General features: G+C 33.4%; 1 protein-coding gene across 6 annotated transcripts in view; it reads right to left on the reverse strand.

Moving 5' to 3' along the window:
• SMARCA1 (SNF2 related chromatin remodeling ATPase 1) overlaps window positions 1-27189 on the reverse strand; it is a 305341-nt gene that overhangs the window by 233650 nt on the left and 44502 nt on the right. For all 6 annotated transcript variants that reach the window (XM_081277859.1, XM_081277858.1, XM_081277862.1 and 3 more), the window contains 7 exons: window positions 26185-26304; window positions 21246-21356; window positions 20883-20996; window positions 10502-10624; window positions 6172-6304; window positions 3362-3480; window positions 3041-3253 (listed from right to left, as the gene is read on the reverse strand). In XM_081277859.1, the coding sequence (XP_081133985.1) occupies window positions 3041-3253; window positions 3362-3480; window positions 6172-6304; window positions 10502-10624; window positions 20883-20996; window positions 21246-21356; window positions 26185-26304 (933 nt within the window). The remainder of the gene's footprint in view (window positions 1-3040; window positions 3254-3361; window positions 3481-6171; window positions 6305-10501; window positions 10625-20882; window positions 20997-21245; window positions 21357-26184; window positions 26305-27189) is intronic.

Consider the following 27189-nt stretch of genomic DNA (forward strand, 5'->3'; position numbering starts at 1 on the left):
GAAACACAGTGACACATGAATCAAATTACATCCTCTATTTCTAAGATGGGATTTTTAAATGAAACAAACTGTTTTTCTTTCATAAATCACAGCTGCTTCTTTCGAGGGGGGAGATTTATCTTCCTAAATTATGAATGTGATTCACTATAAAGGAAGAGTTATTTTAAAAATGAGTAGGTAAGAGATCACCTAGAAATAATAATCTATTCCTATAATTCCCAAGTTATAGATATTATCATATTTTCCAAAAGGATGGTACAAAGGTATGCAAATTTTAAAATGTCATTTATACTCTAAATTCAGAAATATAAGCAAAAACTATCCATTAACTAAAAGGGAAATCAAATTGTAATGATAAAACAATTAATTAGAAAAGCTTTCAATCAACATTTAAATATGAAATAAAATACTCAGTATTTTTAAAGATTCTTTGGATATCAGAAATTTCACCTTTTACAAGGTATTGAAGGAGAGATGTCTTCATTTCTAATAGAAAAAATAAATATTTCATTTTGTTATCACCTATACATCTAATATCTGCTTTTTGGAAAACACACTAGAGATTTAAATCTCTGGGTAAAGAAAGTACAGAGGTAAAGGTTTTGTAAAAAGAAGATGGAGGAAAAACATATTCTTTACAAGGGAGTTCAGAGACATCTAGTGGTTGTTAATAATATACTGGTTTTTTTCTTGGAAAATGAAAAAAGGTTATGTAGTTCTATAATAATATTCATACTACTCATTCATCCTACTGTTTTAGTTTAATGATTTCACAAACTGAAAATAGCAATAAGCTCTCAACCTTTAAAAAATTAGTAAAATAGCACTGTAATAAAAGTCAGAATTCAATAAATGGTCCATTACAAAAAAGGTTATGTATGTTCTAAAGTACGATTCACTGACAAATCTTTACAAGCTGTTGATGCTGCCCTAAATTATGTCATTACATGCACAAAACCACAAATGGCTAAAAATTTTAAATGCATGGCTTCTGAAAAGAATTCTCTGCTAAACAAGGTGATAGATGCACTGAGCTAGATGGCACCTTAAAAGGTCAACTAATCTCACTGCCAAAATCTTCAGACAGTCAAAACAGAATCTCTTTTTCAAAGGCTAAAAACTATTCTACATTGTTCTTCAATAATCTGCTACAATGATCCAAAGGACCCTGTCAAACAATTCTTTCACTATATCTCACCTTAGTCTTCCATGCTATGGATTAACTCTTAAATCGTTTTATTCTTTCCTCAATTCTTCCTATTGTATCTTGGTAATATACACTTCTTATTCTTTTGTACAAGTACAGCACTTCACATTTATCCCCAGTAAATGTCATGTTGCTAGATTGAACTGAATCATTATTCTAACTGCTCTAGTTTTACTTGTGGATTCTGGCTTAGTCTAAAGCATTTGGTAGCTTTCCCAACATTACTGCATCTATAAATTTGATGGGCACATTCAAAAATTATATAATCGGTGTACACTCTAAATTTTGCATTAAAGTCTTAAGAAATATCTGATTTTCAAAAGGCATCTGCCAAAATTACTATCTTCAGTAGAATGACTCAGATTTTTCTTTCTATTCAACTTGAACTAAAAATATAAAATGAGTCAATTAAAATATGAAGCATTGTTTTATACCCCAATGAATTTTGGGACAAGAAAATATTTATGATAGATAACAACTAAGAAAAATGTATGCTATTTTATGACTAGCCACAAAATCATTGTTTGGACTGTTAGTTTCTAATTGTTTTTAATTTTTAGGCTATGTAAATCTATTTTTGTCTTAATAACCTTGGCTGACAAAATACTGACAAATCCAACACCAAAGATGTGTTGCATGAATTTCAATATGATCATAAACACTACTACTAGGCAGCACCAGAATTTAACAGGAACACAATTCACATTTTCTAAGGAGGAAATTTGCAGAAGCTAAACATAAAATAACTCTTAGGTAATTATTCTCTATTTCATAGTTTTCTTATACAGACTTAATATAGGCAACAATTCCTTTTCATTAAAAATAAATCCTTAAGTAATTTGCATAGTCTCAAGTATTACCTGGTTAATAACAATGGGGAAAATGCACCTTAAAGTGGTGAGCTCTGGGGATCACAATATTAATCAACTGACAAAACTTAACATCACTAAAAGTGTAACAACCTGACATGATATTTCTCATGATATCATGCAACAGATAGCACACAATATCACTTCTGTAGCATTCTTGCCAAATACATTAAACCCAAATCTAACAGTGAGCAAAGGATGAGAAGTATGGGATATTCTACAAGACAGCCAGCCTAAACATCTTAAAAATGTCATTGTCATAAAAAGAGAAAGTTGTGGATTTAAAAAATACCAAAGAGGGCTGGGGTTGTGGCTCAGTGACAGAGCGCTTGCCTTGCATATGTGAGGCACTGGGTTCAATCCTCAGCACCACATAAAAATAAATAAACAAAATAAAGATATTGTGCCCATGTGTAATTTTAAAAAAAAATTTTAAAACATTAAAGAGACCCAACAACCAAATGCAATGTGTGAACCTTGCTAGATCATCAATTTTTAAAAAAGCTATAAAAGATATTTTGGGGACAACTAGAAAAGATTTTTCATGGATTTTATACTAGAGGACATTACTGAATCACTGTTAAAATTATCAGGTGGGATTGTGGCTACCTAGGAATACATACTTATTTTAAGAAGATACATGCTCAAGTACTTAGAGATAAACACTCATATCTGCTTGAAACTTATTTTAAAGTGGTTCAGAAATGTACTTATGAATATAAAATACAGATATGTATTTCTGAATATAGAAATGCTTCCATATTTCTAAATATAAAATATAGGCTACACGTGTGTATACAATTCTATGTATGTATGTATAAACATATATACATATTTTCATAAGCATTTATAGAGCAAGAGAGAATATGCCAAGTGACAAAACATTAAAATTATAGAACCTAGGTGAAGATATATGATGTTTGAAACTTTTCAAAATGAAAAAATTGACCAAAGGAATACATACCATGGCTGTTCTAGACTTGATAAACCAGTCAAATCTAAACTGGGGAGCATTCCGTACACACTGTCTTAATTCTTCATACACGTTTTCTCTATCAAAGCCCATTTTGTGTAACATACAAATCAAGAATCTATCTTCTTCCTCAGTATAGTTCTTTCCTTTGCTGGTTCCATACTGAATACGTAACTGATGAAATGGAGCCTTATATCTTGCAATCTGTACATTTCAACAAAATAGCACTTTTAATGGGATGTGAAAAAAAGTCACAGTAATCACTACATCAAATAAAATTATCTATTAATAATTTGACATAAAATACGGTACTTTGGCATCCAGAGCTTTCTTAATACTGATCCTTCGCTGAATTCTTGCTTCCCCACGTTCAATTTGTGCCATAATTTTCTCAATGTCCTGTAATTCATTGCAACGTTCCCAAAAAACAGCTGAAAAACAACCATTCCTTTAAATTAGTATCATTCAAGCAAATGAATCCAAGGGATTATAGAATAAAGAACTAACAAGAAGAATGGATTGAACTTATATTTTTTAAATTAATATTCATATTCATCTGTATACATAATATGCTAAAATGTTAAATGCTCCCAACTTTTCATTTAAAAATAAGACCAATGCCTTAAGTCAGCCATTTCCCTTTCATGAGATATGGTATTTTTAATTATCCTAAATTACTATGGTTTCAAATGATACTACAGATACTGATTTAAGCTAGGCTTTTTACTCAAACATAATACATAAAGGGCCAAATACATAAAGTGAAACAGGAGAGGGCAGCACATAAATGTGAACATAGCTTCCTAGCCAACAGAAATGAAAATGAAATCATTATCAACAGGTCATTTCAATTTTTCCTATGAAGTGGCAATTTCTACTGAAATTGATTTGCTTCTGAAATCACTCACTAATCTTATAATATTTCCAGTAACCTACTGTTTCTTTAAACCTCATTGAGATTTTAATTGGATACATGCTGAAGAATATTCAAATTACTGAGTTACCCAACCAAATTTTATAGATGAGTCAAATAATCTGCTGCATTAATATGTCACATCTTATGACTTCAGTGAAGAGCAACCTAATGATATTCTCTACATTCTCATATTCTTCATTTTTAAAGCCTATCAGGAAAGGTATGTTAGTACTCTAATTTTTATAAGCACATGTGTTCATTTATTCATTCACTCACTTAATCTTTCAACAGATGTTTAAATGCCTACTTTATATAAGACACTATATGCTTATGAACACCCAATTGTACTCATTTCTCCTCTTCTTCAAACAAACTACATAAACCCATTCTAATCTCCCCACCCTCTGACACAGCCCCCAACTTGGTTGGCAGCAATTAAATAGTCCTGAGGTATTGCTACCTGGCCCAACATCAAATTTGAGAGAACATACGACATGATCTTTTTGTTGTTTTGTTTTTGTGGTGCTAAGGATCAAACCTAGGGCCCCATTCATTCAGGGGAAGTGCTCTAATCACTCAGTTACACACTCTGATAGCTTTTTGAATCATTATTTACCTTGTAACTCCACACAAACTGATGCTACCTTATCTTCTAAAGAAAATTCTTCAGAATCTCTGTCCATGCCCTTTACACTCTTTTCATTCAACTCTTGCTGTTACAATTTTTTCTCTCCTATCTATTGTTCCCCTCTAAGCTCCCAAATGCCCTGAACTTACATGTTAAACCTAAATGGAAATAGGAATGACATAATGGTATCAAGGAAAAGGAAGTTCAAAGACTTGATTATTATATGAAATAAAGACTCAATACAACTAACCTCTATAGTTCTTGGTAACCACTTGAAGACCCTTTTAAATTTCCAGGAGGAAAAACAAAGTATCTATTCTCTAATTAAACCTCTATTTCTTCTAATACTAGCACTAGTTGAATCAATAGCTTTTTTCTAGTATGTATTAGTCTTGGGTTATTGTTATTGTAATGTTTCTTTTCTACTGCTGCAAAAAATACAGAATTTCAGTGGTTAAGTTAAACAGGCTTTGGGGGCTAGCAAAGAAACCTCATATACATTTTAGCATTGTTTCTATACAATAAAAATGCTCTAGATTCTAAAATAGCTAATATTCAGACTAAATTTGAGAGCTCAACCTATGCTGTACATATAGAAAACAGATATACTGACCTATTTTTATATATTATATATATATATTTTGAGTTGTTGATGGACCTTTACTTATTTATTTATTTATATGTGGTGCTAAGAATTGAACCCAGTGCCTCACGCATGCTACGCAAGCGCTCTACCACTGAGCCACAACCCCAGCCTCCATACTGACCTATTTTTAATAAGATGTCTTTATAGAAGCCTGAGGTTGGATGTGTTGTGACATGGGAATTATTATTAACTCCACATGCTGCAGCAGCTAATTTGATTCTGTTTGAGACCAAAGACACAGATGAGTAAGAGAGGGAGATGATTCAAAGACTAATGAAATGATTTAGATTTATTCAAGCAATTTTTAAAATCTATTCTAGCTTGCTTTGAATTAAAGAGACCTGCATGACCTGAGTGGAGTAGACTGGAACCCTGAGGATGTCTGAGCATCAAAATGGGCCTGACAGGGACTCTCTACTTCAAGCATGACCTAGAAAAAAGACTATTTCAATCCAGTGAACCTGAAGTCTCGGGACTAGATGAGAAAAGAACCAAACTGCAGAGGTGAGAAAGTAGAAAACTAATTCTGTCGGTGTGCATCCAATAGCCACCATTTTATCAGAGCTTCATTTATCTTCTATTAGCTAATTACTAGAGAAAACAATAGTTTATATGATAAATCTTATAATCTTTTCATAGAAATACAAAGTTCATACTTTCACCTATATCTTAATTGTAAAAGTTCTAAAACTCTGGGGCTGGAGTTGTGGCTCAGTAGTAGAGCATTTGCCTAGCATGTATGAAGCACTGGCTTCAATCCTTAGGATCACATAAAAATAAATAAATAAAGTTATTGTGTCCATCTGCAAATTTTAAAAAAACATTATTTTTTAAAAGTTTTAAAAAATCCCTCAACAAGGGCACAATTAAATTGATGGTGAGTAAATGAATAAGGTTAAAACAAAACATCATATTTGAAATTACATACAAACCTGAATACTCCATGACCTCCTCAGGAGATTTGCCTTCTACCTCTCGAGCTATATTATCAATGTCATCTCTTCCATACTTCTCATTAGCTTTAATAAACTGGTTAAAATCTCGCTTAGTCCAGTTTGTGAAACCCTATGAACAAAAAGTTGAGCATCATCAATAGCAGTTAAAATTAATAAATTCATTTATTGTTCTGATTACTTCTATATGATAGTACATTAAAAGCAGTTTAGACAACTTATGATGATTCTCATTTTTTTAATGGTTGATAGACCTTATTTTATTCATTTGTTTATATGTGGTGACACATGTGAGGCAAGTGCTCTACCACTGAGCCACAACCCAGCCCTGATTCTCATTTTTTAATGTTGGAATCAAAAGTTGAGTTAAGAATTGTTAAAGAAATAACTGCTTTTCTATTTTGAAGGGAACATACTCCTTTCCAAGTACTTAAAGTTGATTTATGGTTCTAAGACATCACATAGCTTTTAATCCCATATTTTATAGATATCTACTGTATTAAGATACAAATGCCTTAAATAAAAATGCTAATCTAAATGTCGAAGTTCTGATATTATACTACTTCAGTGATTTTTATCATATCTGTTTCTATGTAAATTAAAAGAGAGGAATGTGAATGCATTAAATCAAAAGAACACTGAGGAATAATCAAAAGAGAATGTAGAAGAACCTTTGTAGCTCTTTATATCATTTCAAACTCCAGTGAATAAATGAGTTCTGTTCAAAATTGTATTTTCATAGATATCCAGACATGGTGGTTCATACCTATAATCCCAGGAATGTGGGAGACTGAGAAAAGAGGATTGTAAGTTCAAGGCCAACTTTGGCAACTTAGCAAGATCCTGTCTCAAAATAAAATATAAAACAGACCAAGAAGAAGCTTTTTAGTTTTATGCCATCCCATTGATTGATTGATTTTTTATTTTATTTCTTGTACTTCAGACGTCTTATTCAGGAGGTCAGTTTCTGTGCCAATATGTTGAAGTGTTGGGCCTACCTTTTATTCTAATAAATGCAGGGTTTCTGGTCTAATTCCCAGGTCTTTGATCCACTTAGAGTTGAGTTTTGTGCAGGGTGAGAAGTAGCAGTTAACTTTCTTTCTATTACATGTGGGTTCCCAGTTTTCCCAGCACCATTTGTTGAAGAAGGTGTCTTTTCTCAAGTGTGTGTTTTGGGTGCCTTTGTCTGGTAATGAGGTAACTGTATTTATGTGGGTCTGCCTCTGTGTCCTCTACTCTGTTCCATTGGTCTTCTTGCCTACTTTGGTGCTGATACCATGCTGTTTTTGATACTGTAATTCTGTGGTATAATATAAGGTCTAGTATTGTGATGCCTCCTGCTTTGTATTTCTCACCAAGGATTGCTTTGGCTAAATGGATGGATCTGGAGAATATCATGCTAAGTGAAATAAGCCAATGCCAAAAAAATCAAAGGTTGAGTGTTTTTGCCGATACATGGAAGCTAAACCACAATATATGGGGGAAGGGGAAGAAGAGAAATTCAGTAGATTAGATAAAGGGGGAAAAAAGGAAGAGAGGAAGGATAGGGATAGGAACAGTAGAATAAACCTAACACAATTTTCCTATGTACATATAAGAAAATACCTAAGTGAATCCTACCATCATGCCCTCAAGAATGGGGTCCTAATTAGAATAAGACACATCCCATGCTTGTAAAATTTTATCAAAATGGATTCTAATGTCATGTATAACTACAAAGAACCAATAAAATTTAAAAAAAAATTAAAGGGCTGAGGGTATAACTCAGTGATAGAAAGCTTCTGGGTTAAATCACCAGTACCATAAAAAACTGTGTTTATAAATAGAATTTCTATAAACAGAACATTATTGTACCCCTCAATTTCTTTACTAAAATATAGAACAGTTAACCAATATTTTAAATCTTATTAGCCCATCTGTGAAGTCACAGACAAAATAATGCTTTCTACTGCTCATGTCCCCATCTACATTAGTATGATACATATACATCACAATTTCCTATCCCGGGCTTTTTCTTGATAAAGATTTCAGATGACCCACATTTTGTTTCTTCATGTTAGCATGATTTTTTTTTTTAGCAGCAGAGAAAGATGATTTAAAATAAATTCAACTGAGGGGATAAAAATCTGATTATACTTCTAAGTACAAACTAAAGCTTTTTCTGAGTTGAGATTGTATATAAGCCACATATTATTCAAAGGCCATAACTTTACTTTTGTGTTCAGGAAATAAACTGTGAAATTAACATGTGAATACTTAAATGCTTCATTTTATTCTGTGGTAAGTCCTAATGCTTAGCCAACTCTAATTACACTTTCTTTTTTTTATTTGCTCTAATTAGTTATACATGACAGTAGAATGCATTCTGACACACCATATATAAATGGAATAGAACTTCTCATTCTTCTGACTGTACATGATGTAGAGTTACACCAGTCATGTAATCATATATGCACATAGGGTCATAATGTCCAATTCATTCTACTATCTTCCTACCTCCATACCTTCTCCCCTCCCTTCACTCCCCTCTGTCTAATCTCAAGTACTTCTATTATTCCCTCGCCCCACCCCTTATTGTGAATTAGCATCCACATATCAGAGAAAACATTTGACCTTTGGTTGGTTCTTTGAGATTAGCTTATTTCACTTAGTATGGCATTCTCCAGTTCCATCCATTTACTGGCAAATTCCATAATTTCATTCTTCTTTAAGGCTGAGTAATATTCCATTGTGTGTATATATCACATTTTCTTTATCCATTCATCTGTTGAAGGGCACCTAGGTTGGTTCCATAGTTTAACTACTATGAACTGAGCTGCTATAAACATTGATGTGGTTGTGTCACTGTAGTATGCCAATTTTAATTCCTTTAGGTATAAACCAAGACGTGGGATAACTGGGTCAAATGGTGGTTCCATTCCAAGTTCTTAGGAATCCCTATACTGCTTTCCAGGGTGGTTGCACCAATTTGCAGTTCCACCAGCAATATAGGAGTGTACCTTTTACCCAATATAATCAATCAACAAATATATGAAAAAATGTTCAACATCTCTAGAAATTAGAGAAATGTAAATCAAAATTACACTGAGATTTCATCTCACTCCAGTCAGAATGGCAATTATCAAGAATATAAGCAATAATAAATGTTGGCAAGGATGTGGGGGAAAAGGTACATTTTCAGGTTAAACTTTGTAACTCCAGGAATTTGGCTTAAAAACTTATAAATTCACTTTGTAAAAATCCATTCAATGAAGTTACATGTTATAATAAGAAAAGACCTACATAAAAACATGTAAAGACTATTTTTCTTTTTTCCTTTTAAATGAAACATAATTGAATATATTCATGGGGTATAGTGTGATATTTTGGCACATGTATACAATGGGCAATGATCAAATCAGAGTAATTGGCTTATCCATCACCTCAAATATTTATCATTTCTTTGCATTGCAAATATTCAAAACTATCTGTTAATAATTAATGTGGAGAATTTCCTACTGCTGTGCTTTGCACATTTTTCAAAAATAATGTTGAATAAAAAAATTTTGCTGGCAGCTTCCTATACTAAGGTGGTGTCAAAGAGTACACATATTTTTTTATTTTTCAAAAGTCTTTTATGTTGAAACATTTTTTATCTTCTAGAGTTTATTATACTCACTAAAGCAACAATGACTTGATAGTATTAATCATTTGTTCAAGTGGAAACCTCCTATATTTAATAACTTAGCTTGCAGTTATATAAAAACCACCTTAAAAACATTCAAGTCTCTCATCATTGTATTAAAATTCTAAGAAGAGATAAAAAGACTTTTTTAAATCATTAAATTATTCCATAAATAAAAGATTAGTAGAGGGCTGGGGTTGTGGCTCAGTGGTAGAGCACTTGCCTAGTGTGAGGCACTGGATTCAATCCTTAGCACATAAAAAAAAGGAAGAAAATAAAGGTATTGTGTCTATCTACAACTAAAAAAGAAATTATTTTTTAAAAGATTAGTAGCAATTTCAGGGGACAATTAATATCAGACAACAAAAGAATTCAAATATGGGCTCACTAACCTTACTATACCTAGTAAAAAGCATATCATAGTTCTATTAATTGCCACTTACATTTTGCATATGTGTATTTTCTATTATTTCCCAAAAAAGCATATTCTGTCAAAGGAATTTTTTTAAATGAGGATATCTGATCTCTATGTAGAGTTTTGTTGGTGGGTCAAATCAGGACACTAAACCCATATAGTAAAAAGAAAGTGTTATCAATACTTTGTTTTTTCTATTTGTTGACTCGTGGTACTTTAAAATATTTTACTTGTGTGAGAAGCTTTTCCTTTTCTTCAGTCTCTTCTGGTGTAAGAGGTTCAGCTCCATCAATCTTTTTTTGCTCTTCTCTTTGAGCCAGAGCTGGATTTGGGATGTCAGGATTCCTCGGGACCTATAAATCAAGAGATAAGTGATGAATGAACTGATGAGAAAAATTAAACAGTAAAGTGCATATTCACATATCAATCTTTAGAGTTATTTCAACAGTAAAAAATGTAAATTTATAACCAGAATGACACAGTCCTCTCCACATTTCTACTACTAAGATATTACCCAAATAAAAATCAATCTTGTATCACATGGTATTTAAAGTTAAAACCCACTGGCAAATTAGTGCCATACTGCATTTCAAATTTCATTATACTGTGGGAAAAAGCATATCATTATAATACTATAGTATATGGAATAAAGAAAAAGTTTTGCAATAGAGTCCATATACCTCCAGTACTATACATTGTAGTACAGAAGTGCCAATACACCTAAAGATAATATCCAATGCTCCGATCAACATGTGAAAAGAATTGAGTGCCTTTATTGCCTGCCATGGTCTATAAAGGGAGAATGTTTCTATATAAAATGGAAGATCTAGAAATGACAAAACAATGAAGAAAAAAGGAAATAGAGAATTAAAGAGGGAAGGAAACAGAAGAGCATACCAACAGCTGTGATAGGATGAGCAATGACAACTACAGTAGCAGTGACCAACAGAAATTATAAATGGTATTTGGGATACAGAGTTGTAAGAGTTGTAAACACACTGAAACTCATAAAGAGAGAGCTTAAATCCAAACCACTTAGTACAGAAGCTCAGTTCTCCAAAAGTAGTCACCTATATGTCAAAAACATAGCCCCAGGACCTCAGGGTGTCATGATGAGCACATACAACCAGTATGGTTCAGCAATATGGGGCAGCATTCATTGTACAAAGGGAAAAACCAAGTCTCTTGGCCCAAAGCATCATACCACCACTATATGTATCTGCAGCTACAATTCAGCACAATGATTTAAGAGGGCAGGTATAGAACATGTGTAATATATTTTATAGCATTCCGTTAAACATAAAAATAAAGGGATTGGCAGTTAAGTCTACTGTTTGGAATGTACATGTATCATCAATTACTTATTCCCTATGAGTATCTGATAGTCATAATTTTACCATAATGTAATTATAATACATATTAGACTACATTTTTCTCAATTTTATACATATTTCATAGATTTGGAACTATATCATAGAGTTTGGAACTATAACTGAAAAATAACTTCTTTGAAAACTATTATAGCCAATAGTTTTTCAGATACAAAACCTACTACCTAGGCATTAAGAAAACACTGAGCATTATTAAAAAGCAGATTCATTTGTAATCATCAGTATCAGACAACCAAATTAGTATGTATTACCTAAGTATCTCTTATGTCCATAGCACTATAAGTACTGATTGGAATATAAAAGAAGTATTGGATATGGCTCTTGCCCACAAGGAGCTCACATATCAGTTGTGGAATTCTGAGCTGTGCCTTAAGAATCCTAAAGTTTTAGGGAGATGGGAGGGGAAGCATATTCTAGGCTAAATAAGTATGAGCAAAAGCATGAAGGCAAAAATGTACCAGAAAGCATATATAGATAGGGTTTATACTGGTGCTGTATGTAAGGCTCAGTGGTAAAGTGTTTGCCTGGAATGTGCAAGACCCTGGGTTTCATCCCCAGCACAAAAAAAAAAAAAAGTTAGGTACAAAAAACAAAGCCAGGTGCAGACAGATTCAGATACTGAAACTATATAGTAAGCACTGGAGACTTTGAACAAGGGAGTAAAGTGTCAAAACATACTGCTTTCACTGTAACCCTTGAACAGGATGGACTCAATGAAGGAACCCACTAGAGAAAAGAAAACCTGCTAAACTTAAAAATGAAGTATGACCACCTGGGCTAGAATGGTGACAAATGAAAATGGAAAACAATGCATAAAACCAGGTATGGTGGCACACACCTCTAATTGACTCAGGAAGCTGAGGCAGGAGGACATCAAGTTTGAGACCAGTCTCAGCAACTTACTGAGATCCTGTCTCAAAATAAAAAAGAGGCTAGGGTTGTGGCTCAGTGGTAGAGCGCTCACCTAACACATGCCATGCGAGGCCCTAGGTTCGATCCTCAGCACCACATAAAATTAAAAAATAAATAGAAGAAATGCATTGTGTTCAACTACAACTAAACAAATAAATATTAAAAAAGGTATCCCTATCAAAAATAAATAAAATAAAATACAATTTAGAAAAAAAGAAAGGCTGGTGATGTAACTGAAACATAGAATACTCCAAGGTTCAATCGCCAATACCACAAAAAAAAGAACAAAAAAAATATAAGGCATTAATTTAAAATGAAAAGTAATCCAGTGATAAGACTGATTTAAAATAACTTTTTCAACAGCTAAACTCAATTATAAAATTACAGACACATCAGAAAATTCATTCTTAGCTATTCAAATAAATGAAAACTATCTAGACAGTTTTACAAGAATATTCACAGCAGTTTTATTCATAATGGCCCCAAACCAGGAAAAAAACCCAGATGTCTGCCAATTAAAGAAAGGATAAGCAAATTGTGGTCTATTCATACAATGGAGTAGTGCTCAGCAAATAAAAAGGAATGAACCACTGATAATACATGAGACGATATGGCTGAATCTCTAAAACATTATGCTAAGAGAAAGAAGCCTTGCAGATGCTATGATTCTACTTATATGAAATTCTTAAACAAAAACAACCCAACTTATAGAGGAAAGTAATATAAGAACAGCTGTTAATCTATGGGGGTACTAACTGAGAAAAGACACCCAGTGACCATAATGTTCTTTATTTATTTTTTAAACAGATACAACATTTGTATACCTTTATTTCATTTATTTATTTTTATGTGGTGCCAAGGATCGAACCCAGTGCCTCACACATGCTAGACAAATGCTCTACCACTGAGCCACAACCCCAGTCCCATGTTCTTTATTTTTATAGGGGTATCAGTTATGTACACATATGCATTTGTCAAAATAGATTGCATGATACACTTCAGATTTATACATCTTACCGTATGTAAATATAATCTCTAAAAAGAGGATTACAAACCAGGTGTGTTAGTGCACACCTGTAATCCCAGCGACTCTGGAGGCTGAGGAAAAAGGGTTGCAAGTTCAAAGTCAGCCTCACAACTTAGCGAAGCACCTAGCAACTCAGTGAGACCCAGTCTTAAATGAAATATAAAAAAGGGCTGGGGATGTGGCTTTGTGGTTAAGCACCTCTGGGATCAATCTTCAGTGCAAAAAAACAAAAGAAATCACAAATTAATATTGGACTCTAGCTAATGATATGCATAAAGAAGTGTTTCCAGGTAAAATATATTCATGACTGCAACTTCTTTTTTATAAATATTTTTTTAGCTGTGTATGAACTCAATGTCTTCATTTGTATTTTTGTGGTGCTAGGATTAAGCCCAGTGCCTCACACTTGTGAGCTAATTGCTTTACTGCTGAACTACAATTCCAGCCCCTGCAAGTTCTTTTTTTTTTTTTTTTTAAAGCAATAGCCTTTACTTATTTTCTTTATTTTTATGTGGTGCTCAGGATTGAACCCACACATGCTTGGTGAGAACTGTACCACTGAGCCACAACCCCTATAACTGCAACTTTGAAATGCATAAGATAATGATATGATGGAGAGCTGGAGTAATGGGAGAACATGTGAAAAAGCAAGTATAATAAGGTGTAAGATATAGCATATACATATGATGAATCTATGGATATTCACTTTACAATTATTTCAACATTTTTTGGTTTAAAAATTTTTATTATGTTCAAAAACAATGCAAACATACATAGTTTCAAAAGTTTAATAGATCCCTTAAATTGTTGATATATAAAATTACTTTGGGTTCAAATTCTGGGAAAAACTTTGATTTTATGATATTTCTCTATCAAAAATCTCCAAACCTTCCATGTTCAATAAACATATTCTAACAAAATGAAATATTTTATAAATATCTCATTTATGAAAGATAATAGATAATATACCTACATGTTAACAAAATGTTTATTCCTACACAGATATTTCTAACTAAAGATTTCCCTTACAAACTTCTAATAAAGGCAAAATCACAATATTTTATAAGACCTTTAGGTTTTAGGATCCACTGCAGACAATTTCTTCCAATCCGCTGGTCATACTATTTATGACAATAAAACTTAAGAAGAACTTCATCAATGCTGAACTTACTATTTTATTTCTAGCAATTACTCGAAAACACAGCTATTAAGCCTGGTGTGGGGGTGCATGCCTCCCAGTGGCCCAGAGGCTGAAACAGGAGGATGTGAGTTCAAAACCAGCCTCAGCAACTTAGCAAGGCCCTAAGAAACTTGGCAAGACCCTGTCTCTAAATAAAATATTAAAGAGGTCTGGGGATGTTGCTCAGTGGTTAAGTGCCTCTGGTTTCAATCTCTGATACCAAAACAATAACAACAAAAAAACCACAGCTACTAAAATATTTGGAACTTGAAATGTTTCCTAATTACTAAATTTGTTCATCTCCTTCCTACCAAAAAAAAAAAAAAAACAAAAAACAAAAAACAAAAAAACCCTCAATAGCCATCTTTAAAAAAAAAAAAAAAAACAAACAAACTCACTAGTACAGCCACTATAGAAAACAGTATGAAGATTCCTCAAAAAACTAGGAATGGAACCACCATATAACCCTGCTATCCCACACCTCAGTATTTACCCAATAGAACTAAAGTCAGCATACTATGGCAATACATGAATACCCATGAGTATAGCAGCACAATTCACAGTAGTCTAATTATGGAACCAGCCTAGGTAACTGTCAACAGATTAACAGATAAAGAAAATATGTTATATATAGACAATGGAGTTTTATTCAGCCCTAAAGAAGAATAAAATTATGAAATTTGTGTCATGTGCAGGAAAATGGATGAAATTAGAGGCCCTTATGTAAACAGGGAGAACAGTGGGGTAGAAGAAAAGGGTAAAGGCGAGGGCAAGGGGGATACTGGGGAATGAAAACGATCAACATATGTTATGTGCAAATATGCCACAATGAAACCTACTATTCTGTGTAATTATTAAGCACCAATAAATTTTTTAAATAAAATTTAAAAAAGAATATTCACTTTTTATGTCATGAGGTTCCTTATCAACAACAAGCTTCCTGGAATGATTTCAAAGTGCTATATAAGAATTAAGTTGAAAAATTATAGATCAACAGTTCTGAACAGATACCCTGAAGGTATCTGAAGTACTCATACTCCATGTCTTATTATGATGCTCAAAAATATAATATGTACATTAAAAGCTCTTTCAAAAGGAAATATTTCAATTATAATTTAGATTTCTAATAAAACCCTAAGAAATTTGTGATTAAGAACGGGATTCCATGAAGAGGGAAAAACGTTTTTTAGGTCTTGTTTCTTAGGAGTTTTTAGCAAGCATTTCATAGAAACATGGAATACCAAATTAAATATGACAGCACACAAAATGAAAGTATTAACCTGAAATCAGCTCACTATATTTTAGTTCTAAAACTGCAAACTAGGTGGCCCACAATAACACACTACCAAAATTTACAAAGATTATATCCCATTTGTCAAATATTTATACTTGAACCTAAAGAATTCCTTGTTGGTCATAAATGTTAAAATGTTCTACAGCAGCTTCAAATACACCAAAACTCTTTCACTCCAGGTCTTAGATTTGGTGAAAACTCCAGATACCCTGCATTTTTAATACTGCAATCCAAATTTCAATTAAGTCATCCTCTTCCAATGTAAAGATTTTAGTGATAAGTAATTAAGTGCAACTCCTTAACTACTCCTTTAATCAACAAGAACAATGAGGCTTGTGAATATGCCTAATTTGCAACAAGGTCAAATCTTAGAGGGAAGAATTGACACATAATGCACTGCTAGCCACCAAGTGATTAGAGCAAAACAAATACTTTTCTCAGCTGCAAATTAAACAAAACTCTTTAACTCTGGATCTTATTATCAGCAATATTGCTGTGACCTTGTTGTGCTGACTATGGGAGGAGAAACAAAATAGAAAATAGAAATGTAAATAAACAGGCTCTCAAAAAACACCCTTTACTGAATGCTTCAAAACTAGTGAGCCCCTTATTATCCCACCACAAATCACTACAAAATAGAGGACTTTGGGGACTCAAAATAGATAAAACATTACCATGAACCACAGTGCCCCCAAGTATGGATAACACTCATGTCCAGTTAGCCAACGATCATTTAAACAGAAAGAGAGCAGGAGAAAACCATTTTTGGGAATCTGACTGTATATGAAGAACACCAGGTAACTCCACTACAGCAGTTTTGTTCATCTGAGAATAAACTAGTGCTCCATTCATTCTGTGGCATTTATGAGTTTTCTAGAGGTATAGGGGGAAAAATCAATGCTGGATATCCTCTGAAAAGATTATGTCTAACCATTATATATCCCATCATCCTTGAAGCTTCTGCAGATGATTATAATCCCATGCTGATCTGTCTATACTCTGAACTCAAACATGAAACTCACCCAATTGAAGAACTCACTTTACCTCAGGTCTATAGTTCATGGTAAAGAACAGAAGAAACAAGGTTCAGAAAGAACCAATATCCAGAACATACTCTTGTATGTCTTTTTTTTTTCAGTTCCATATAGCAGAATTTATTTGGATGACAACAAATTTATGATATATATGTATTTTTTATTTATTTCTTACATACCTGACAACAGTGGAATGTATTACATTCATAATTATCCATTCACAGCACAATTTTTCGTAACTCTATATATGTCTTATAAATCCTCATCTAAATATGTACACGGGGGATCATGGCAAGTCTTGAGACAACAGAGAGTCAATCCAGCATGAGGCTGAAGAGAGCACAAGGCTAGGAGCAAAGATAGTAGGGTTCCAGTTCCTGTGCTACCACTGCCACTGCCACCACCATAGCCCAAATTGTCACCATCTTCTCTCATTTTGATACTTCAATAGCCCCCCCCTCCACTAGCTTCCCTAAATAAACTTGCCATTCTCTGCATTGCAGCCCTAGTGATCTCTTTAAAAAATCATACTTTACCAATTATAAATGATATGATCTTGAGCAAATTATTCAACCAGTCTATGCCTCACTTTCCTCATCTGTAAAATAGGATGCAATTCCAGGGCTATTTGAGGATAATGAGCTAATATTTATAAAGAACTTGAAACATCATATAATACAAGTAAAGCCCAAATAAAAGTATCTGCTATTATTATAATTTTACCTCCCATCCACCCATCTCCCTGCCTTAAAAAATCTTAATGGTTTGCCTTGGCTTTAAAGCTAAAGTTCAGCCACATTATATGACCTATAAAGGCTCCATGTGATCAGACTCTACTTTCTCACCAGACTCTTTTCCACTCACTCTCCTCCTTGCCACCCCAGCAACACTGGCGCTCTTGCATTTCCAGATAGTGACTTCCTCCTTCCAATGTCAACACCTTGGCACAGGAGTTGTCCCTTCCTATGATTTTCTCTCCCATGCTCCAGGTGCTCATTCACATCTCTGATCTCAATTTAAATGACAATTCTACAGGGAGCACTGCCCTGATCTCCCAGTCCACATTAAATACCCTTATTAGATTCCCTAGCAGCACACTTTGTTAATGTACCATATCACACAAGTAATGACATCATTACACTGCAGTATTTGTTTCATGTCTGTCTCTGTAATTAGTATGTAAATTCTGTGAGGTGAAGGACTTTTTCATATTCATTGTTTTATCCCACATAATTGGCAAAGCACCTGTCACACAGAAATGCTCAATAAATAGGTAGTAAATGGCAAAAAGTCCTCCTTTCACTCATTCTCCTCCTGACACTTCTTTCTGAGAGGTGAGGAAGAACAAACAGTACAGGGCAATAACATAAATTCCAGGCCATCTTCCTTTCCCCACTCATCCCTTTTTTCTCATATTACACCTTGTTCTTCTCCCTCCTCCTTCCTATCACCCTCTGCAGCTGTCCCATCAGTCCCCATCTTCTGAGGTTTACTCTCTCCTCCATCTTCTTCCAGCTGGCCACAACCCAAAAAGTCATTCTAAGCCCTCACCCCTAACCACAAACTACCTGTAATGAAAGTCACTGTTTATATTCAAACCAGATCTGTGGCCAGAAAATGGTGGGCACTATAATAATCACAGTAAATTTCAGTATCTCCAAACAGACCTAAACAGTTCTATCATTAGAGATAATTTTTTTATTGCCGTTACTTGACTACTACTTGGCCCGCTTCCCAAAAAACATGTCATACTACTATCAACACAATCCTTATTTAGGACTGCAGAAAGATGCAGGGTTATATCACATGCAGAAATAGCCCAGAACGTCTGAGTGGAAAGAGTACAGCACTTGAATACTGAGAACTGTGTTTGAGACCAATACACATGGCAATCTTGTTAGCTATGTAACATTGAACAAGGTTATTTAACCTGTCTGAACTTCACTTTCTATATCTATCATATAAAAGATAATACCTATTTTATGAGGTTGTTAGGAATCAAATGAAGTATTATTAAAGCACTGTTTAAATAATAAAAAATGCATACAAATATTTGGCTTATTACTGAGGTCTAACATTTCAAGTCTCACTAATAACAAACAATAAAAGTAGAAGAAAATAATATTATAAACCTAGAATTACTATAAACCTTAATGAGTTGTGTATTTTTTTATCTCATGAAATTAACTACCTTTTACTAATTTATTATTATTATTTATTATGAATTTATTGTGCGTTTTGAATCTTCAACATGCGTGCTTCTCTTGGCATATCACTGTTTTCAATTTCTTTGAAATTGGTCGTAGGCCTATCTCAATATTCAACCATACTTTAGTTTATTCTTCTACAATTTCCTAAAGGAGGATTTTTTTCCAGTACTCTTAGTTTAAATAGATTCAATTTTGATCACATTTCTCTAATGACATCCTAACTAACCACTTTTAGTTCCCTTAAACTTTTCAATCTTGTGTATTTTTTAAATCATAATACATACATAGCAAGAAAGACCTTTCTTATTTGTTCTGATTCAAAGAGTGAAGTTCTCACTCTGAACAAATAGTATAAATACTCCAGAGACCCACTCAACTTCCAAAATATAAACAAATAAGTATTTTATATACATAGAGCTTCTATAGGCACATTCCAGCTATTAATCAAAATAACTGACTGTAGTTTCAATTGTGATAAAGTTTCACAAAATAAATTTTAAAATACAACTTCCAATTCATAAGGCAGAAAACTTCATAAAATTATAAGTGATAATATTTTTATAATTCTGTTGGTATTTGTCATTTTTATACCTTCAGTAGTCCCTCTTCATTCACTAGGTCAATTTTCAAAATATAGAAATAATTCTGTATGCTTTCTCTCTCAGTATGATGTAGTATGACAAACATTAAATTGCTCTCACTAAAATTCATTTCCTACTTACTACCTATACAAATAAGAATTTTGAATTCTAAAAAAAATCACTTTAAAATTATACGATTCATTATTATATGTTTATCATATTTTTAATAACATAAGTGACCATAAACTACTAACTACCGAGGGGGTTTTCATCAACCTATGAGCAATAAACACAAAAATACTATTTCTTGGTACTATCTAGGGAAATGATGAAAAATTTCCTATCATATATTAACATTCATTTCTAATTGAACACATACATCATTCTTTCTACATATTATTTCACTATTCAAATGCCAGCTTATTAAAAATAACATTACTACATGTATTACTATTGAAATATTGGATAATTGTCCATTAACCCCTTTTAGTGATGATTCTTCTTCTATGATTCATAGTTTGATGCTTTGCTTCTACTCAGTCCTCCTCTTTGTTTTAAAAACACTTTTTTAATATTTATTTTTTTAATTGTACACAATACATTTTTTGTTTTTATTTATTTTTATGTGGTGCTGAGGATCGAACCAAGGACCTCGCACATGCTAGATGAGCGCTCTACCGCTGAGCCACAACCCCAGCCCCTAAAAAACACTTTTTTTATTTACTCATATTCTCTCACATTAAAATGCAGCATCTACTCTAGCTTAATGGATTACAGTATCTTAAAAGATATATTACACTAATCTAGGCCTGGGGTTGAAGCTCAGTGATGTAGAGTGCTTGCCTAGCAAATGTGAAGCACTGGGTTCAATCCTCAGCATTACATAAAAATAAATAAATAAATAAAGATATTGTGTACACTTACAGCTAAAATTTTTTTTAAAAAGATTATATTATACTAATCTAAAAAAATAAAAACTTACCTTGTAACCTATTGTCTTCCGGTAATAAAGAATTTCCTTTTCCAGGAGCTCAAATAAATGAGGTGGGAAAAATTGAAAATCCTGAACATTTGGCTGCTTTGGAGGCCGTGGAGCCTGTAAGGGGAGAATGAATTACATATACATTTGCTTTCATGAATTATATGAAGTGAACATATTATCTTTCACCATTTTTCATACGTGGGATAATAAACACAATGGAATCCATTTATTTGATGGGGCTATCAAGTACTTCTTTGTATTGTTACATTGTAAGAATTATGATTTGGAGTAATACATGTAAATTTGAATCACAGACCATGAACTCCACAATATGACATAAAAACTGGCCTTGTACTCTTTTACCTTTGGAATCTTTGGCTCACTGACACGCAAAGCCTCTCTAAAGTAGGCATCCACTGCGTAGTTTGCTTTACGTTCTCGTTTAGGAGGTTCAATCCATTCCACCATACCAAGCTATACACAACAAGCAAGAACAGGGGTTTAATTATTCCAAACTGTTAATCACCTCAAGTATATAAGGCTGTAAAAACATGAGAAAACCAAAGGAGTCAAAAAAAACTCAAAACTTGTTTTATAAATCCCAACTACACACATCCAAAATTCCACAGTCTTGACCTTGTACTATACACCAAGTTTAGGTTCAAAGATGGTTTTCTTCTCATTTTTAAAGTAGTTTAAACATTAGTTCTTCCTTAGTGATTCGAGAATGATGTGCATAATCTGCTGAGTATTTTATGTTGCTTTAAATAAATATCTAGTAACTAACATAGAAGAAGAAATAATATTGATCTGGCAACTATGTGAAGTATATGAATTAGAAAATACATGAGAGGGGTAAATGAGCCATATCAACATGACAGACATATTCCCCTTTAAATAAAAAAAAAATACTGAAATGAGATCTTCTGGAAAAGTAGTTTTGCTAGAGAAGGAAAAGTTAACAGAATCAGAAAGACAGATTTGAATCCAAATTCTACTACTTTACCTTTATACAACTGTTATTTTCTCTGTCTTTAAAATAAGAAAAATAACACCTACCTTGAGGATTAAATGTGACCATTAGGGGTTGGGAGTGTAGCTCAGTAGTAGAGTACATGCTTAGCATGTGCAAGGTCCTGGGTTCCATCCCCAGCACCAAAAAACAACAAAAAAGTGACCAAATATATGAAAACATTAGGTAAATGACCAAGAGTTAAATGTGAGGTATTATTTAAACTTCCAAAGTAGTATGAAAAATAATCTGTTAACATTATAAAATTTTATCCCATTATCAGCTAGAAAATACATTTTCATAATTAACAGACAACACTGAGAATACAAAGTTCTGGAGTCTGGGGAATGGTTTTCTAAAATGTTTTTCTTTATTTCACAGTGCCTAGCCTAGTGACTTTACATAAAATACACCAGTATTGGCTCCATCCTGATCTTATCTAAGGTTTGATTTCCAACCTTGGTATCATGTTTTAAGAGTGGAAGATAAACTGGCTGGGTGGTGCACATCTGTAATCCCAGCAGCTTGGGAGGCTGAGGCAGGAGGATCAGGAGTTCAAAGCCAGCCTCAGCAACTTAGAGAGGCCCTAAGCAACTCAGTGAGACCCTGTATGTAAATTAAATGTTTTAAAAATAGGGTTGGGAATATGGCTTGGTGGTGGAGTGCCCAATTTGAGAAATAAAATAAATAATGGTAGAATTGTATCATAACTTGAAAAAATAAACATCCATAAGTCCATTTAGGTGTGGTGGCACATGTCTGTTATCCCAACAACTCAGAAGGCCAAGGTAGAAGGATTGCAAGTTTGAGGCCAGCCTCAGCAATTTACTGAGATTCTGTCTGAAAATAAAAAATAAAAATGCCTGGGGATGTGGTTTGATGGTAAAGTGCCTTGAGGTTCAATTTCCAGTAGAAAAAAAAATCTGAGTCCATACTGATAAATAAATAAATGCATAAATGAATGGGAATAAGGGATAGTTGCTCCCTATAGAAAAATTCCAATTGCCCAAAATATAGATAGAACGAGGGAAATCAAAAAATGCCATTTGGCAAACACCATAATAATAACTGTTGCAGGCAGACTCCAACAACAGATGCTAAGATCAGTGGGTAAACATTTCAGAACATCTCCCACAAGATATTTATCAATTACAAATGGAAATACTCAGGGCATATATGATATTGGTATATTTTAGACTAAACAGACACAATCGCAACTAAGTCAAGAGGGCTAACATCACCAATAATAAAATATACCAACATCATATATTCCCTGAGTACACAGCATCCCTTCTGTGGTATTCTTGCCAAAAAAAATGCATAATCTCTGTCAAATCATGACAAAATGTCAGACAAACCCAAAATGAAAGATGAACTACAAAATAACTAATAGTCTTCAATCAAAGACAAGCAAAAACTGATGAACTGTCATAGACAAGAAAGAGAGCAACAAAATTGCAATGTGGCCCAAGAGAAAGAGAAACAAGCCACAGACTTGGAGAAAATATTTACAAAAGACATATCTGATTAAAGGCCCATTCTCCAAAATATACAAAAAAAAAAAACTCTTAAACTTCAAAATTAAGAAAAGAGGCTGGGCATGGTGGCAAGTGCCTGTAATACCAGCAGCTCAGAAAGCTGAAGCAAAGCCAGCCTCAGCAATGGGAGGTGCTAAGCAATCAGTGAGACCCTGTCTCTAAATGAAATACAAAACAGGGCTGGGGATATGGCTCAGTGGTTGAGTGCTCTTTAGTTCATTCCCCAGTATCCCCCTCCTAACAATTAAGTAAAAAACCCAACTAAACACTGGGCAAAAGAAAAAATTGAAAATGGGCAAAGACCTGAACCAAAGAAAATATACAGATGGTAATTAAGTATTTGAAAATATGTTAAAATATGTCATTAAGGAATTACAAATTAAAAAACAATAAGAAATTTCTATACACATATTATAATGGTGAAAATCCAAAAACACTGACAATACCACATGCTGGCAAAGACACTAACAGGAACACTTACTCATTGCTGGTGGGAATGCAAAATAGTATAGCCACTTTTGGAAGACAGTTTGGCAGTTTCTTACAAAACTAAGCCTACTCTTACAATAAGATCCAGCAACCATTCTCCTTGGTATTTACCCAAAGGAATTGAAAACGTATGTCCACAAAATATGTGCACACTGATATTTATAGAAGCTTTATTCATAACTTCCAGAACTTGGAACTAACCCAGATATTCTTCAGTAAGTAAATGGATAAATAAATAAACAGTGTTACATCCAGACAATATTTCTCAGTACTAAAAAGAAATGAGCTATCAAGTCATGGAAGAACATGGAAGAAACCAAAATGCATATTACTAAGTAGAGGAAGCCAATCTGAAAAGGCTACTTATAACTATATGATATTCTGGAAAAGAGAAAACTATGGAGACAGTAAAAAATTCAGTGGTTGTGGGGGGGAGGTTAAGAATAAGGAAAGGTGAATGGGCAAAGCACACAGGATTGTTAGGTCAGTGAAAGGACTCTATTTTACAATGGTAGATATATGTCTATGCATTTATCAAAACCCATACAGTATGTCACACCAGTAGACAGCCCTTATTTAAATGATGGACTCTGGGTAATAATGATGTATTAATCTATGTTCATAAGTATAACACATGTACCACCTCTAGTGAGGATATTGATAGAGGGTAGGAGGTCTGTATATGTGGGGAGGGCAGGGGGTATATAGGAACTCTCTGTACTTTCCACTCCATTTTGCTGTGAACCTAAAACTGCTTTTAAAAATAAAGTCTATTTTTTTTTTTGAAAAATGCAATGTGGGATCCTAGACTGGATCCTCTAAAGCAGTAAAAGGACAAAAGGGAAAAACCTGGGGTTCATTTCCCAGATTCAATAATTAAAACTAACACATAAATTGTTACCATTCCGGAAAGCTAAAAGAATATATGTGAACTCCATTCTTTCTTACAACCATTGTGTAAGTCTAAAATCATTTCAAATAAAAAAGCTTTAAAATTACTGCCTTAATTTCAGTTTAAACAAACAAAATGAATAAACCCTACTTCTTCAGCAGGTCCTTTATGTACATGCTGTATGCTACAAGGCATTATTTTTCAAAATAGACCACAAACAACAAAGTCCTTCAGACATTTAATTAACAAAATATCAGTAATATTATTCCTCATCTAGTTAATACTAAATTCCAGGCATTGTTCTAATTGCTTTATGAATATTAACGTATTTCATCATCATGATCATTCTATAATGTAACTACTATAACCTGCACTTCACAGATGAGAAATATGAGTATCCAAAGTCATTCATTTAGTGAGAGATGACATTTCAGTCCAAATTGGGAGTTCAACCACAATCTTATATTGCTTCTTGATAATAAAAGTAGGAGTACAGGTTCAGCACACTAATCTGAAAATCTTATATCCAGAACGTTATAAAATTCAAAACTTTTAAAAATTTTTGGAGTGAGGCTGGGGCTACAGCTCAGTGGTATATTGATGTATTATCTGTATCATTTTTAACCTATAGGTTCCCCTCAACTTCTCTATTTTTCTTTGCTAATGTATTTGGTGAAGAAATTGCATTTGGTGCTGTTCAACATATTCATGGTTATTTTAGTCCATTTTGTGTTGCTTTGATAAAATATCTGAGGCTGGATGCTTTATAAAGAAAAAAAGATTTATTTGGCTCATATGTTTGGAAATCCAGATATAAAAAATTATCAATACATTACTTGTGAAAATATGTGAATTCTCTACCTTTTTTAAAGTCAGAGCACCTGCCTCGCACATGCGAGGCACTGAATTTGATCCTCAGCACCACATAAGAATAAATTAGATATTGTGTCCACCTACAACTAAAAATTTTTTAAATAAGCTTTAAAAAAAGAATTTTTGGAGCATTTCAGAGTAAGGGTGCTCAACCTGTAAAGTTTAAGCAAATTTTCTAAAATTTGAAAAACTCCAAAATCTGAAACATCTCTAATCCCAAACATCTCAGAAAAAGGAGACAATATGCAGTGGCTATAACAAATATGATGATGATGATGATGATGATGATGATGATGATGATGATGGAGGAGGAGGAGGAGGAGGAGGAGAAGGAAGGAGGACCTAACCAAATATATGAAAGGTATCCCCTGCCTGAAATTTCTACATCTACATCAACTTTATATCAGAGTATTTTACTGAATAGTGATCATGTTATTTTATCATCATTATGAGAAGAAATGCTGATTTGAGGATCTAATGATTGAGAATAAAAGTTACCTTCTGTTTTTCTCTATAGTCTTCTCCTTCAAACTTGTACAAACTTTGCTCAATATCCATTCTAAAATTTCTTAAAGAAGATTCTCCCATTTTCTGCAAACGTTCATTCATCTCTGCAGTCTAAAATTGAATACATTGAAATGAAAAAATTATCAATATATTACTTGTGAAAATATATGAATTCTCTACCTTTTTTAAAGTCAGATTTTGACATGAAATATCCAGCTTGTTAATTTACAAGGTAAGAATGCAATACTAAATAAAACTTGAGTATGAATTTGACTTGTCCTGGACTGGGAGTATAGCTCAGTGGGTACAGCACTTACCTAGCATGTGGGAGGCCCTGAATTCCATACCTAGCACCACAAATAATTATAATAATGATTATTATTACTTAACTAATCCCAAGTATTTTTAATATTTAAATTGTGCTTCCTAAGTATTCTTACTTTTTTTTGTAGTTGTAGGTAGACAGAATACCATTTATTTATTTATTTCTTTGTTTATTTATTTATTTTTATGTGGTGCTAAGGTTCTATCCCAGGGCTTCACACATGCCAGGCAAGTGGTCTGCCTCTGAGCTACGACTCCAGCCCCCAGGCTTTCTTTAAGATACTTTATCACCAAAGATGTAGAAGCTACATCATAATTTCTATTTTATGTGTGTGTGTGTGTGTATATATATATACATATATTATTTTTGGCAGTACTGGGGATTGAAGTCATGGCCTCATGCATGCTAGGTAAGCAATCTACCACTGAGCTATATTTACAAACCCTTTTTAAAGTCCCATTTTGAAGCAGGGACTAAGTTGTCCAGGTTGGCCTCAAACTTTGATCTTCTTGCCTCAGCCTCACAAGTAACTGGGATTACAGGCGTGTGTCTACTGTATAATTTTAATGAGATAAATAGTTAATGCTAAAATAAGGGCAAAGTTGAACTAAAGCAACACATTTTGCATAATGATATGAAACATACTAACACAAAACTTTTCAAAAAGTTGG

This window comes from Spermophilus citellus (genome assembly GCF_964194105.1).
Source record: "Spermophilus citellus genome assembly, chromosome: X".
Classification (NCBI taxonomy): domain Eukaryota; kingdom Metazoa; phylum Chordata; class Mammalia; order Rodentia; family Sciuridae; genus Spermophilus; species Spermophilus citellus.